Below are 12601 nucleotides of genomic sequence, written 5' to 3' on the forward strand. Positions count from 1 at the left end.
AGGGAACATCCATGCTATGCTCCTGATCTTTGGGTCAAAGTATACAGTCTGTACCCATTAGGAACAATGACAAGCTGTAGGGTTTTATTGATTTTCTTTTTTTTTAAATCAAGTTGAAGGAGTTTCTTTTCCAACTTGACTAAGAGTTTTTCTTCAAAAATAAGTGCTAGATGATTTTTTTGCATCCATTGGTAAGATCATAGGACTTTCATTCTCCATTCATTCACTCGTACAGTGAATTTCATGAATTCATCTTGCAATGTGGAACCAGCCCTACCTATCTGGAGTGAGTACAGCTTGGCCTTCCTGTATCTTTTTACTTATTAGTGAATTCAGAAATAAATAATTATAAGTCAGTAATATAATTATAATAATAACTCAGTAATAAATGTTTGATGAAGACTTAAGAATCTGCATTCATGAGACTTTAATTCTGTTCTACCTCTTCTTTCTTGTGATGTTTTTGTCAGGTTTGGCATCAGAGTGAGGCTGACCTCACAGAATGACTTAGGAAGTGGTCACTCTGTTTCTGTCTTCTGGAAGAGATGGGAAATAACTAGTACCATTTATTTCCCCTTTAAATGTTTTGTAAGATCACCAATGAATGCATCTGGACTGCTGTTTCTGTTTTTGGAAGACTGTTAATTGCTGAACCAATCTCTTTAATAACTATAGGTCTATTCTGGATCTGTACTCCTATATTCCCAGTTCTGCTATGGGGAAGGCACATCCTCAGTGGTACATGACTGACTGACGGGGAGGAGCGGGCAGAGGACAGGAGAGGCAGGGGAGGAAGAATTGGGGAGGGGGCCCTGCATCTGACCTGCATGGACTTCCCTTAGAGATCATGTCTGGAGAGTCAGCCAGTGGGGAAATAGCCTAGGACATGCCCCACTCCTGCAATGCAGTGACACCAACCACAGCATGGGACCCTCCCAGGGTCCCAGAGCCCACTTGGGGCAGGGCTGGTCCAGGCTGGAGCAGGTGTCCCTGTGCACTACTCACCCTGGTCCCTGCTGTGGGCGCCAGCCCCACTGCTGCCATGTAGGTGCTCCCAATGGTCTTGATCTTCTCCAGGTCCTTGTAGAAATCTTTGTCCATGAGCTTGTTTAAAACAGAAAACCATTAGACATCACACAACACTGGAAAGACATCACCGCAGACATCAGTCACTGGCAGTAACAGCCAAGGCGACCAACACATTGAGGACAGCAGCCATTCCTCTTTGTTTTAGGTACCAGATGGGTTCGGAAACTGTGTATGAAAGAATCAGCAAGTTGCCAGGCAGCAGTGGCTTATGCCTACCATCCTAGATCCTTGGGAGGCTGAGATTGGGAGGATCACGATTCCAGGTCAACCTAGGCAAAATGTTTATGAGACCCCATCTCAACCAATAGCCAGTGATGGTAACAGGTATAAATAGAAGGATTGTGGTTCAGGCCAGCCTAGGCAAAAACCAAAACCCTCCTCTCCAAAGTAACCAGAGCAAAAAGGCACGGAGGTGAGGCTCAAGCGGCAGAGCACCTGCTCTGCAAGTGAGAAGCCCTGAGTTCAAACCCCAGTCCCATGAAAAAAAAAAAAGCAGCAGCAAGAAGAAACAGCATAGGACATATCCCTGTCCCTAAAGCCAAGGTCGTGGTCACTGTGGAGAGTGGGTCTCCAGTGATGGGGAAGACACAGTGTCCATCTGGGGAAGAACCTGGAGGTGCCCACCCACCCATCTGAAGAGGAAGCCGCCGAGGCTTGGCCATTGCTGATGTCCAGCCCATGCCCAGTGGCCAGGTCCCCATTCTAGAGTTAAGACCATCTTCTTTCTTTAACTGTCATGGCTGATCTGCCCCCAAAGGGGACAGACACGTGTGCTTCATCAGATCTGCTTTCTCCCCATGCATCTAGAGAGCATAGAACATACTGGCCACATGCGGGATGTGGTTGGGTGAAGGGACATCCTCGTCACCTGTATGAGGATGGCACAGTGTAGCCTCACCTCATCGAAGTCAGCAATGATCTCATTCAGGAGCCGCAGGCACTCTACCCCCATGTTGTTGCCATCCAGCTCAATGTAGAAGTCATTGAAGTTGGGGATGGAGGCAAACATGACGCCCACCTGGGAGTAGGACTGGTAGTAGAGGTCCTGTAAGAGCAGAGGAGGGTCAGCCCACTGTGCTAGGATGGAAGGGTGCTTAGATTGAAGATGGGCCAGGCCATGGAGACCCAGCTGGTTCTTAAGATAACGAGGGCATGGGCTCCAAGGGCTCCAGGCTGTACGGCTCACATTTATGGGCAAAAGTCTTGATGGAGTCTGCATCCTCCACAAACCTAGCAAGGTGAGGAGGCAGGAGGGCGAGTCTTAGCAAAGTCCCACGCTCTGCCTGGCTTCAAAGCCCAGCCAGGAACCACTTTAGGTCAAAACAAGTCAATGCTGAACTTTGGGCTTTCCTTCCTGATCTTAGGATCTTAAAAAAAAACAAAACAAAGCAACCTAACTCTCTCTACTTTTGAATTTGGTCTCACACCATGATAAGTAACTTCTGTCATTGGGGCAGCAGCTGTGCTGTAAGGAGCTCTGACTGACCCAAAATACCGAGCAGAGGGGAAAGGGGCTCTCCAAGGGTTTCAAGCTGATGTAAGAAGGCAGAGGCAAGTTCTGGTTTTAGGTACATATTGGCCAAAAAATAGCTATATAAGGGAAAACTCTGAAAGGCTCAGGACCTGAAAACAAAGAGCTTTTCCTCTCCACATTTGTTTTTTGGAAGCTCGTTTTCCTTTTCCGTGGGTGTGATGAATGGTGCATTCTCTCCCACAAACAGAGGAGAGGAAAACTAGACCAAAGAGTAGCCATCAGCCCAAAGCTCCAGGAGCTCACTAGCGACCAGTGCCTGTCTTTGTCCTTGGGATGGGCAGGGAGCTGAGCCCACTAAGTTGTGGTGAATCTGCAGGCAGACAGGCCTCCAGCTGCAGACCAGGAACCCCTGCCATGTGAGCAGAGCCCAGCAGAGCCCACAGGGGTCAGCGACCTGGATGCAGGGCCCAGGGTGCCAGGCACTCACCATGTTCCGGGGATTGGACATGAGGAAGTGCTGTGCCACGTGGGCTGGAAGTAGGTTGAAGAGGATCCTCTTGTTGTCCAGCTTCACCCTCTCCATGTCATCTCGCTCCTCTTCTGCCTGGGGGTCATGGGGTCACAGGGTCATGAGTCCCATCCATCCATGCTACTGTACCTGACTACTGCAGTTTGTCTCTGCTCTTCCCACATGGGACCCAGATCCACCAATCGTCCACACCAGTGCTCTCCCCACTTCCACACCAGACATAAGGACCAGTCACATTAGAGGGCCTCTGGCATGATCAAAGGGTGAACAATGGCTCCCCCATTTCTAGAACCTGCCCTGTCCCCAGCCATCTCCTGGGACCCAGATCCCATGGTGGTTCCTTCTGAGGCACATGCCCACCACCAGGCCAAATCAGCAAAGGGCAATCCCCAGTCTGACTTCCCCACAGTGCCCAGCATCAGGTGGTAGGCGCCTCCCTAGGACACGAGAGTTCCCTTTGGAAACTCTCTGTCCCCACACGAGCTCACAATCTTTTGGCACCAAGACAAGAATTCTGTGGGGACTGAGGTGGGTGGCTTCAAGAACTCAGCTCAGTGAGCGTAACTCGCAGAAACGGGAAGTTTTGTGAAGGTCTAACAGATGCATGGTCTGAGCAGTCCAGTCCCACCCTACAGAGGCTGATGAAAATGCCAGGGATGGCCTTCCTCTTGGACCACCAAAAGGGCTTAAGAGGTGCTCCTGGCAGAGGTCCATGGCCCATGGTACACAGCAGAGCCCTCAAAGACAGAAACCACTAAGGTCACTGTGTATCCCTGGCACATGACTTGACCCACAAAAAGAGCCAGGCCTGGGAAATATTGCCTGTGTGCCTCAGAATTTATGGGCACCAAACTCCTGGGTAGAGTAGAAATCAAATAATGATGTCCTGTTGATGGCCTGGAGTTAGCACTCCATGGTCCATGCCCCACATGGTGGCTGGTAGCATGAAGGGCAGGTACACCTCTGTGGTACAGTGTCCTTGTTGGAAAATGAATATCAAACACCCATTTGAGAGGGGTCCCTCCTAGGGCTGTACTAATCGAGGGCTCTGGAGATGGCAGGTGTCCCCTTTCTGGTGGGATCCTTGGATTAGAGTGGAGTTGGCTGGTGTCATGCTGTTAGATTTCATGTAACGATTCACCAAGAAGCAGAGAGGTGTAAGGAGGCATTGAGCATGAGGATGTGGTGACCCCAGGATACAAAGCCAGGTTAGGCAAGGTGGACCCCCACAGGGTGTTCTCTGGGAAGACAAGTGCGGTGAGCCAGCGTGACCCACCCAGTCAGACACATAATGTCCTTTTTCTTGCTTGTTAGGAAAGGTAGACCACAGAGCACTAGGACAAATGAAAGATATCCCTGGGATATAACCTCTAAGTCAGGGCAGGGTAGACACTGGTCAGTGTGGCCCAGAGGGGCTGGAGCCAGCTCTGCAAACAGCACAATGTGGACACTGGAGCTTCTCAAATGACTAAGGGTCCACAGCCTGGGTTGGACAGAAAACAGGAGACAACAAGGGCCTGAGTGCATCAAACAACCAGTTTGGGGTGTCACTAGCAGTGAGCCTTTCATGAAATAAACCCATGACTTGCTCTGAATCTGTATCAAAGGTCAACGGCCTCTGATTTCCAGCCCCCAACTGCCTGCTTACCTCCTATTCCTGTCAATATAAAACTCTGAACACACTCCCTTCTAGACAGATACAAATAGTTACACGTCACACAAAAGAAAAGTTTCTACAGAGGGAAGAAATAATGCTTTGTTTAATAATGCTTTTGTTCTATTTATTAATGGCATAAAAAGCTTACCCTTTCTAAAATAACTGCTGCTAATAATATTTTAGTAAAAACAATGTAACTGAATTTGCTTTGATTAAAAAAAAAAACCTTGGCTTATTACATTGTGACTAAAAGATCTGATTCTAAGTTCTCTTTATGTCAACATTTCCACTGAGGGACTGTCAGTACAGATATGCTTCCTACTATCATGTATTTATAGGTCATTCACAGATACACACGTTTTTGTTCAAATCTGACTGGTAAGTGTCCACTGCTCCTGAACCCATTCCGTGCCAGTTATTTTTATGAGCCTAGCAGAAACGATATTGTTATAATTACACAGTTTTCCAACCAGCCAGGAAACGCTAGTATTTTTAAGGAAGGGTGATTGTGGGTGGTCAGTCACATTATTCTTGTCAACAGGTCACATGGGAGAGACACATTCAACTTCTGTTTTCAAAATGTTCTCTTCGTGAAGTTTCTTTCAAAAGGTTTTTTTCCTTTCTCGTGTATGCTTACATTTTAGAATTGATTGGCCAGGGCACATCTATTGAACGTGGTGTGGCATGTCAAAGGAGGTCACAGCCTGGTACATTTGTCATTTTTGGAAAAAGAACAAAACAAAGTAATAACAAATAACCTAACCTGACAACTCTCTGGAATGCTGGGTGTGTTGTCAATGACTATCACCATCACCCTGACCAAGAGCTCTCAGGGTCACAAATAAGATCAGCACCCCTCCAACCCAGCACCTGGAATCAACAATGTGTTCCTTATAATGGAACAGCCCAGCACGGTGGCCCCCTCCTCCCTCTGTGCCTTCCTGAAAGGGACCACAGGGCTTTGGACAAGAATATGAGTGCCAGTTCATTCTTTAACATTGGGACAGTACATTTTTACTTTCAAGAAAAAATCACAGATGTCCTCTCTCATTGAGTCACTCAGTATCCTTCCAGGGACACATCTTTCTTCAGGAGCACCCCAAATCTGAGGGACATCTCTTTTAGGGAAGTGCAGAGCACAATCCCCAGCATGGGGAGTGGCTACAATTAAGTCTCATCAGCTCCCACTGGGGAGGAATGGATGTCGTTTCCAGCTTTGGGGCTGAATTGTTGCAGGGTACCTGCCTTTGATGGCTGATTTTACTTGAGCTCACTCTGTGGCCACATCTTCCCCTGTGAATGAATTCTAAGATCAGGGTAGCCCAGATCAGGCAGAATTCTAACTGCAGGTGTCCAGGGAAACCCCTATCCCTGATATCAGAGAGGGTTAAAACACAAGAGGGGTCAGCAGCAATGTGAGGAACCCCCGCTCACCTCACAGATAGACTCTAGTAGCTTCCCTCCTCTCTGAGGCTCCGGGGAAGACACAAATGTTTCCCCACTGACTTATAGACACAAGGAGATCATCCAAGTTCACACCTCAAAGACTAGTCAAACCGTGCCTTGCTTCTGGAATGAAGCCTTCAACAGCCAACCCTAGACCCTGCAGCCCCACTTCCATACCACAGAGGACTGAGGAAGCTCTGGCAGCCACCAGCCTGGCCCTGGAGGACTATGATGAGGTGGTCCTGGCTAACCTGCACAGACATGTAGTATGAAGAGGAACCAACCTGTGCGGCTAGATTCTACTGACATCCTGGGGATGTTTCTCACTGCACCACAACCCTGCCTGACTCTCAGAATGCTGGATTCAGAAAACAGCTCTAAAGGGTCTTTCTATGGAAATCACCACTTTCCCCTTGCCTCCCTCCCTGCATAGTTAGAGTCTCAACACGTCCACACCGAACTTCCCATGCCCTTGGAGACGAGATCACACATTCTTCACCTCTTTGAAGGCCTTTCTCTCAAATATCAACATTTCAAGAACCAGTTTTAGAGGTCATCTTACTTCCAAGGAAACTAGTGAAACACTCTCTACTCTTCCTTGAATAGTCACCAGAGATGGGGAATTCACATTGTAGAAGCCTGCCTCACTGCTGAAGAACTGTCCTGACATTGCATGAAAATCTTTATCTCTGGTCTATAGACCCTGGTTCTATTCTCAGGTGGCTGTAGAAACCAGCCATGTTGGGAGGGAAGGGCTAGAACCCTCACCTAGGCTCCTACTCAGTTCTTTTAGTCACTCCCCTTACCTGTGACTGGTGTGACAATCCCTCACTGGCTCAATCTCCAGGCTGAGCCCTGAAGGCCAGGTTGTGGCCAAAGCCTTCCCCAGGCAGGGCTCCAATCAGGGTTTGCTCCCAACCAACCTGGACCGCCAGACCCCTTTCTGAGAACTGCCACTACCCTATGTTCGCAAAGAACTGTGTTTTGGACACAGAATTCCTCTTTCAGCTTTATCCTGTGTAGTTGGTTCCAACAATCCGGGTACCATGATCAGCTTGGATTCTGAGCCCCATGTCCTTCTCAAACCTCAAGACTATGGACATACAAGGAAATAGAGAGGAGGTAGGACAAAGGACAGAGGTTCTTGGTTCCCTGCTGAAAACACCAATTTTGTGTGGCTACGTCAGGGACCATGAGTTACGTACACATGTCTGCACCTTGTTAACCACTTCTCCAACTTATGTACGAGACTTTAGACACACCATCTACACTATGGGGCAGGCTGACTATGGAGAGGATATTCTTATTTGGACACCAAGTTTCCTCCCTCCCCCACTGCTTAGTGTCCTTACTCACCCACACCTTGCTTCTGACCCACTGAGACCTGTCAATATGACCATGGCCATTCTCTGTCCCTGTCCCTCACATTGAGGTCCTGCTGCCTGTATGTAGGTCAGTTCTGTTTCCATCTTGGAAGAGTAGCTGGAAAGTTCAATTTCCAGGCTGCATATGGAGCCTGGAGCTCTTCCAAGGTTGACAAACCTGGAAGACAGAGAACCCCCATACAGCCTGAGTTCACAGGGAAGACACACAAGAGGAGAGGACTCTGGAGACTAGCAGAGGTCCCCTTTAAGTCCCCACGTAAGCATCAAACAGCACCAGCCAGGGAAAGAACCACCCAATAAGATTTCAGGAGCAACTCCCGAAGCTCACACAATGATAGGAACAGTTCTCACCCCACCAGAAAGTACGGAAAACCACGTAACTCACTGGGTATTGGGTAGAATGCTGAAAAGGGTTTTGCCTCAGTTATGGGCAAACTAGTCCTGGAATAAAGGTTGCTCTGATTCTTCCTAACAAAGAATCAAGATGCTGCCAAGTAACTTATCTGGGTCCCAGAAAAAGGATCAAGGACAACTTTAGGAATGAAAGAATCTATAGCATTCAAAAAGTAAAATTCCATCATGCCTATAATTCTAGCTACTCAGGACACAGGGATGAGGAGGACTGCAGTTTGAAGCCATCTTGGACAAATAGTTTAGGAGACCCTATCTTGAAAAACCCATCACAGAAAAGGGCTGGTGGACTGGCTCAAGTGGTAGAGCCTAGCAAGTATGAGGTCCTGAGTTAAAACCCCAGTACTGTCAGAAAGACTAAAATTCTGGATGTCTGTCATCCTGTTAAAAATTAACATATGCAGAAAAATATGGGTTATAACAAGCTTGCCTAACAAGCTCAAGGCCCTGGGTTGAATCTCTCATACAATAAGAAGGTGAAGAAAGAGAAGGAAGAGGAAGAGGAGGAGAAGGAGAAAAAGGAGGAGGAGGAGGGAAAAGGAGATGGAGGAAGATGAGGATCAGGAGAGTAGTATAGTGAGGTGTGGGACGACTTGAAGAGGCTGTGTAAATAGGGCTCCTGAGAGAGAAAGGCAGAAAGTAGGGAGAGATGGATAGAAAAATATTGAAAGAAACAATAGCTAAGATTTCCCCAAATTTTATGAAATGATAAACCCACAGATCCAAGAAGCATACCAAATCTCATGCATAAACACACAAACACCTAGTACAGTGGAGCACACCTATAATCCCAACACCCAGGAGGCTGAGGCAGGAGGATCTTCTGAGCTACATAATGAGACCCTGTGTCCAAAAAGATGGGGATAAAGAAAATGACACCAAGGTACATCATACACCACTTAACACCAGTGATAAAGTCTTAAAAATCCAGAAAATAAAGACATATTCCTTAGAGAGAAACAGGAGCATGGCAGCAGACAATGCCAACCAGAAGATGGTGGAGTGTCTTCAAAATGCAGAAATGAAGGACTGGTGGAGTGGCTCAAGTGGTAGAACGTCTGTCTAGCAAGTGTAAGGCGCTGAGTTTAAATCTTAGTACTGTCAAAAAAAAAGAGACACACTAAAGTGCAGAAATGGAAGACCACCAGAATCCTCTTCTAGTTCTAGATCCTAGAGTCTCCTTTCAAACATAAAGTCAAAATAAAGATTTTTTTTGACATCCAAAAGCTAAAAATTTTAAACACCAAAAGATCTGCAAGTTGTAATTAAAGCAAGTCCTTCAGACAGAAAGACAATGATAGCAGACAGAAACCTGGACCTACCCAGAAGCACAAAATCACCAGAAAGCATAAGTTAAAAACTTCTCATTTAAATGTCTTCAAAATATAATTAAGTGTTTATGATAGGAACAATAACAATATATGTTGGGTTTATTTGTTTTCTTAAGGGGCTGGGTACTGAATGCAGGGCTTTGAATATGTTAGGCAAATGCTCTACCATTTGAGCTGCACTCCTATCCTGAATGTTGGGTTTATAACATAAAACCTATGAGGGCAGTTACAAAAACCCAGGACGGATGACATGAGCAAGGCTTTGTCAGTTCGGGATGCAAGGTGGTGTCAACAACAAGCACTGGTTTCTCATGGTTCTGGAGGGTGGGAAGTGTGAGGTCAAGGCACCAGCTTCACTGGGGTTTGGATGAGAACTACTTGGTGTAGGTGGCTAACATCCTATTGTATCTTCATGACAGAAAGAGGATAAGAGAACTCTCTAAGCTCTTGCTTACAAGGGTAATAATCTTATCATGAGGGCCCTACCCCCATGAACTAATTTCCTCCCAAGAGTCCCACTTTCTAATACCAAAGGGACACAGAAGGTATGCAAACACTCAATCTATCATAGACATATCCTGTCATAAGGTTCTTATACTATGTGTGACATACTATAATATCCCTTAAAAGCAAACTATGAGAAGTGCCCACTAAAATCTTACAATAGAGAGAACTAGCTAATAAGCAAAACAGTAGACAAAGAAAGACAACCCAAAGGAGGAAGAGGAAAGAGAAGGAGGAGGAAGACAGGAAGAGGAAGAAGGAGAGAAGGAAGAGGAGGAGGTTGAAGGAAGAGGGAGAAGAGAGGAAGAGGAGGAAAGAGAAGGAGAGGAGGAGGAAGAAAGGAAGAAGAGGAGAGAAGAATGAAGAGGAGGAAGGAGGAGAAGGGAACAAAGAACAGATGGTGCAAATAAGAAACAGACAGGAAGATGGTAGACAAAAACCCAACCACATCAATAATTACACTGTAAGTGGCCTTAACAGCTAAAAGGTAGAAAATTCTAAACTGTATGAAAAAGCAAGACTCAATCAAATAGTGCTTAGAAGAAACCCATTTTTAAATAAAAAGACACAATCTAAAAGTAGAATGCTAGGAAAAACATATAAAACAAAAGCTGAATATTCTATCAATATTAGACAAAGTAGACTGCAGAACCAACTATGATCTTGGGGGAGGGGAAAGCTAGAATGTTAAAGGGTAATAAAGAGGCAAATTTATCAAGAGGGCAAATCCTAAACATTTGTGCACCAAATGGTAGATCACTGAGACACACAAAGCAAAAAACTGATAGAACTACAAGGTATTCTACCCACAATTATAACTGGAGATTTCAACACCCTTCTCAACAACTGATAGGATAGCTAGGGAGAAAAATCAGTGAGTACATTATCAACCAAGTTGACTTCACTGAAATTTACTACACACCATCCACCAACAGCACCAGAATATACATTCTGTTCAACAACACGTGAAATATGGATACTGTGGCAAGTCTTAAGGGAAGGATCCAAATCATAAAAGTATAGCCATTGGGCATGCTATAATTAAATTTTGAAGTCAACAACAGAAAGATCTCTCTCTGGGAAGTCCTCAAACTAAAGACCCTACTTCCCAACTTTTGGTTCCAAGAAGAAATCAGAAGGAAACTTAGAAAGTATTTTGAAGCACACGAAAATGACACTACATGTAATACCAACATTTGTGGAATTCAGCTAAAGACAATTTATAACAAAGTTACCTTTATTAGAAAGGAAGATAAGCCTCTCTCAGATTACCTAAAACAACTTGGAAAACCAATAATAAATTAAACCCAAAGTGTTCAGGAGAAATTAAATCATAGAGACCAGTCTCTATAAATATTAAAATGACATTAAGGAAATATTACAATCAACTTTATGTCAACAAAATTGACAGATGCTAGGGAAGGATTCAAACTTCCAAAACGACCTCAAAAACAATGGGAAAGACTGAATAGCTTTATATTTTTGGAGAAATTGAATTTTAGTTTAAAATTACCCCATCAAAAAACAAACCAACCAAAAGATACAAGTCCAGAGGGATTCATTATACCTAACATTTATGGAAGAAACGATACCAATTCTATACAAACTCTTTTGGAAAATGATTAAGGATGGAAACTTCCCACTCATCCCATGAGGCTAGATAGATCAGGAAATTGATCTATCAACGTCAGGATAACAGTGGCCAGCAATTCACAGATAAATACTGTATCAATGAACGGCTTGATAAAAAGCACACAGGCACTATTTTCTTTGCTTAAAACATACATCCCCTAAACTATCTGTAACATTTAGTAAAAAGGGAGAAAGAGCAGCTCCCTCCCGCTGACCTTGCCACTTGCCCAAAAGTAATTAGTGCATTCCGGGAACTGAGCAAGGACATCTTAAAGAAAGACACTTATCCTGGAAAAGAACTCAGTAAAACAATGTCTCTGGACACAGTGTCTACAAAGGAAATATCACAAGGATGGATGCCTGTCCTGAAGGGAGCATCTGGCAGGACCCACCCTTTGTTTAAAGGGATGTTCAAATACCTGTGTCATAGTGACTCAAATTTAAAGAGCGGGCCAACTTTGAAATCTTTGGGTCCAATTGATAAGACAGTGAAACACCAAAAGCAACTAATTACACCAGATGTCAGAGTACTTTTCCCAAGGTGAATTCAAGCCAACCCCCAACCAAATTTTTCACTATAAATACCCCAATGTTAGAGCACTCCTTGCACCTGTTATCAGATGTGCTCACACCCAGCTCTTTCTTTCTTTTACTTTGCTTGAATAATAAATTTTCCTGGTCTCTGCCTCAATGTGTCCTAAAATTCTTTGTTGCAATAACATCACAAATCTGGTACCAAGGGCCAGGCAGAAGCCTCCTCCTCTTAGAGACCCCTCCCTGAAGCGTTACCAGTTCCGAGAACAATTCTACCAAAAACCAGACAGAGACATTGCTATGGTTTGGGTGTGGTCTGTCCCTGAGGGCTCGATCCTCAGTGTGGTGGTATTGGGACCCAGATGAGGTGGAACTAAGAGGAGGTGACTGATAAGGAATCTTCTGTCTCCAATGAAAGCTGTTGTTAAAGGTAAAGCCCGTGTTGAGTAACAGTACAAAATGATGAATGACATGCTATAGCATTTCAGAGTCAGAGAAAGGTGACCTTGACTTAGGTGTGTGATGGAAACTCTCAACTACTGTCATACGGGTGAGAAATGCATGCTCAAGGACACAGGACATAGGGGACTGGAGTCAGGAGAGCAATGT

The 12601-nt window shown here is 45.1% G+C and overlaps 1 protein-coding gene across 1 annotated transcript in view; it reads right to left on the minus strand.

The window, feature by feature from the left end:
• Window positions 1-12601, minus strand: part of Adcy1 (adenylate cyclase 1) — a 141219-nt gene that overhangs the window by 18837 nt on the left and 109781 nt on the right. The window contains exons 15-17 of the mRNA XM_020177063.2: window positions 3051-3167; window positions 1988-2134; window positions 1006-1104 (exon numbers count right to left, since the gene is read on the minus strand). Coding sequence (XP_020032652.2) covers window positions 1006-1104; window positions 1988-2134; window positions 3051-3167 — 363 coding nt within the window. The remainder of the gene's footprint in view (window positions 1-1005; window positions 1105-1987; window positions 2135-3050; window positions 3168-12601) is intronic.

The sequence above is a fragment of the Castor canadensis genome, chromosome 2, assembly GCF_047511655.1.
Source record: "Castor canadensis chromosome 2, mCasCan1.hap1v2, whole genome shotgun sequence".
In the NCBI taxonomy this organism is placed as follows: Eukaryota; Metazoa; Chordata; class Mammalia; order Rodentia; family Castoridae; genus Castor; species Castor canadensis.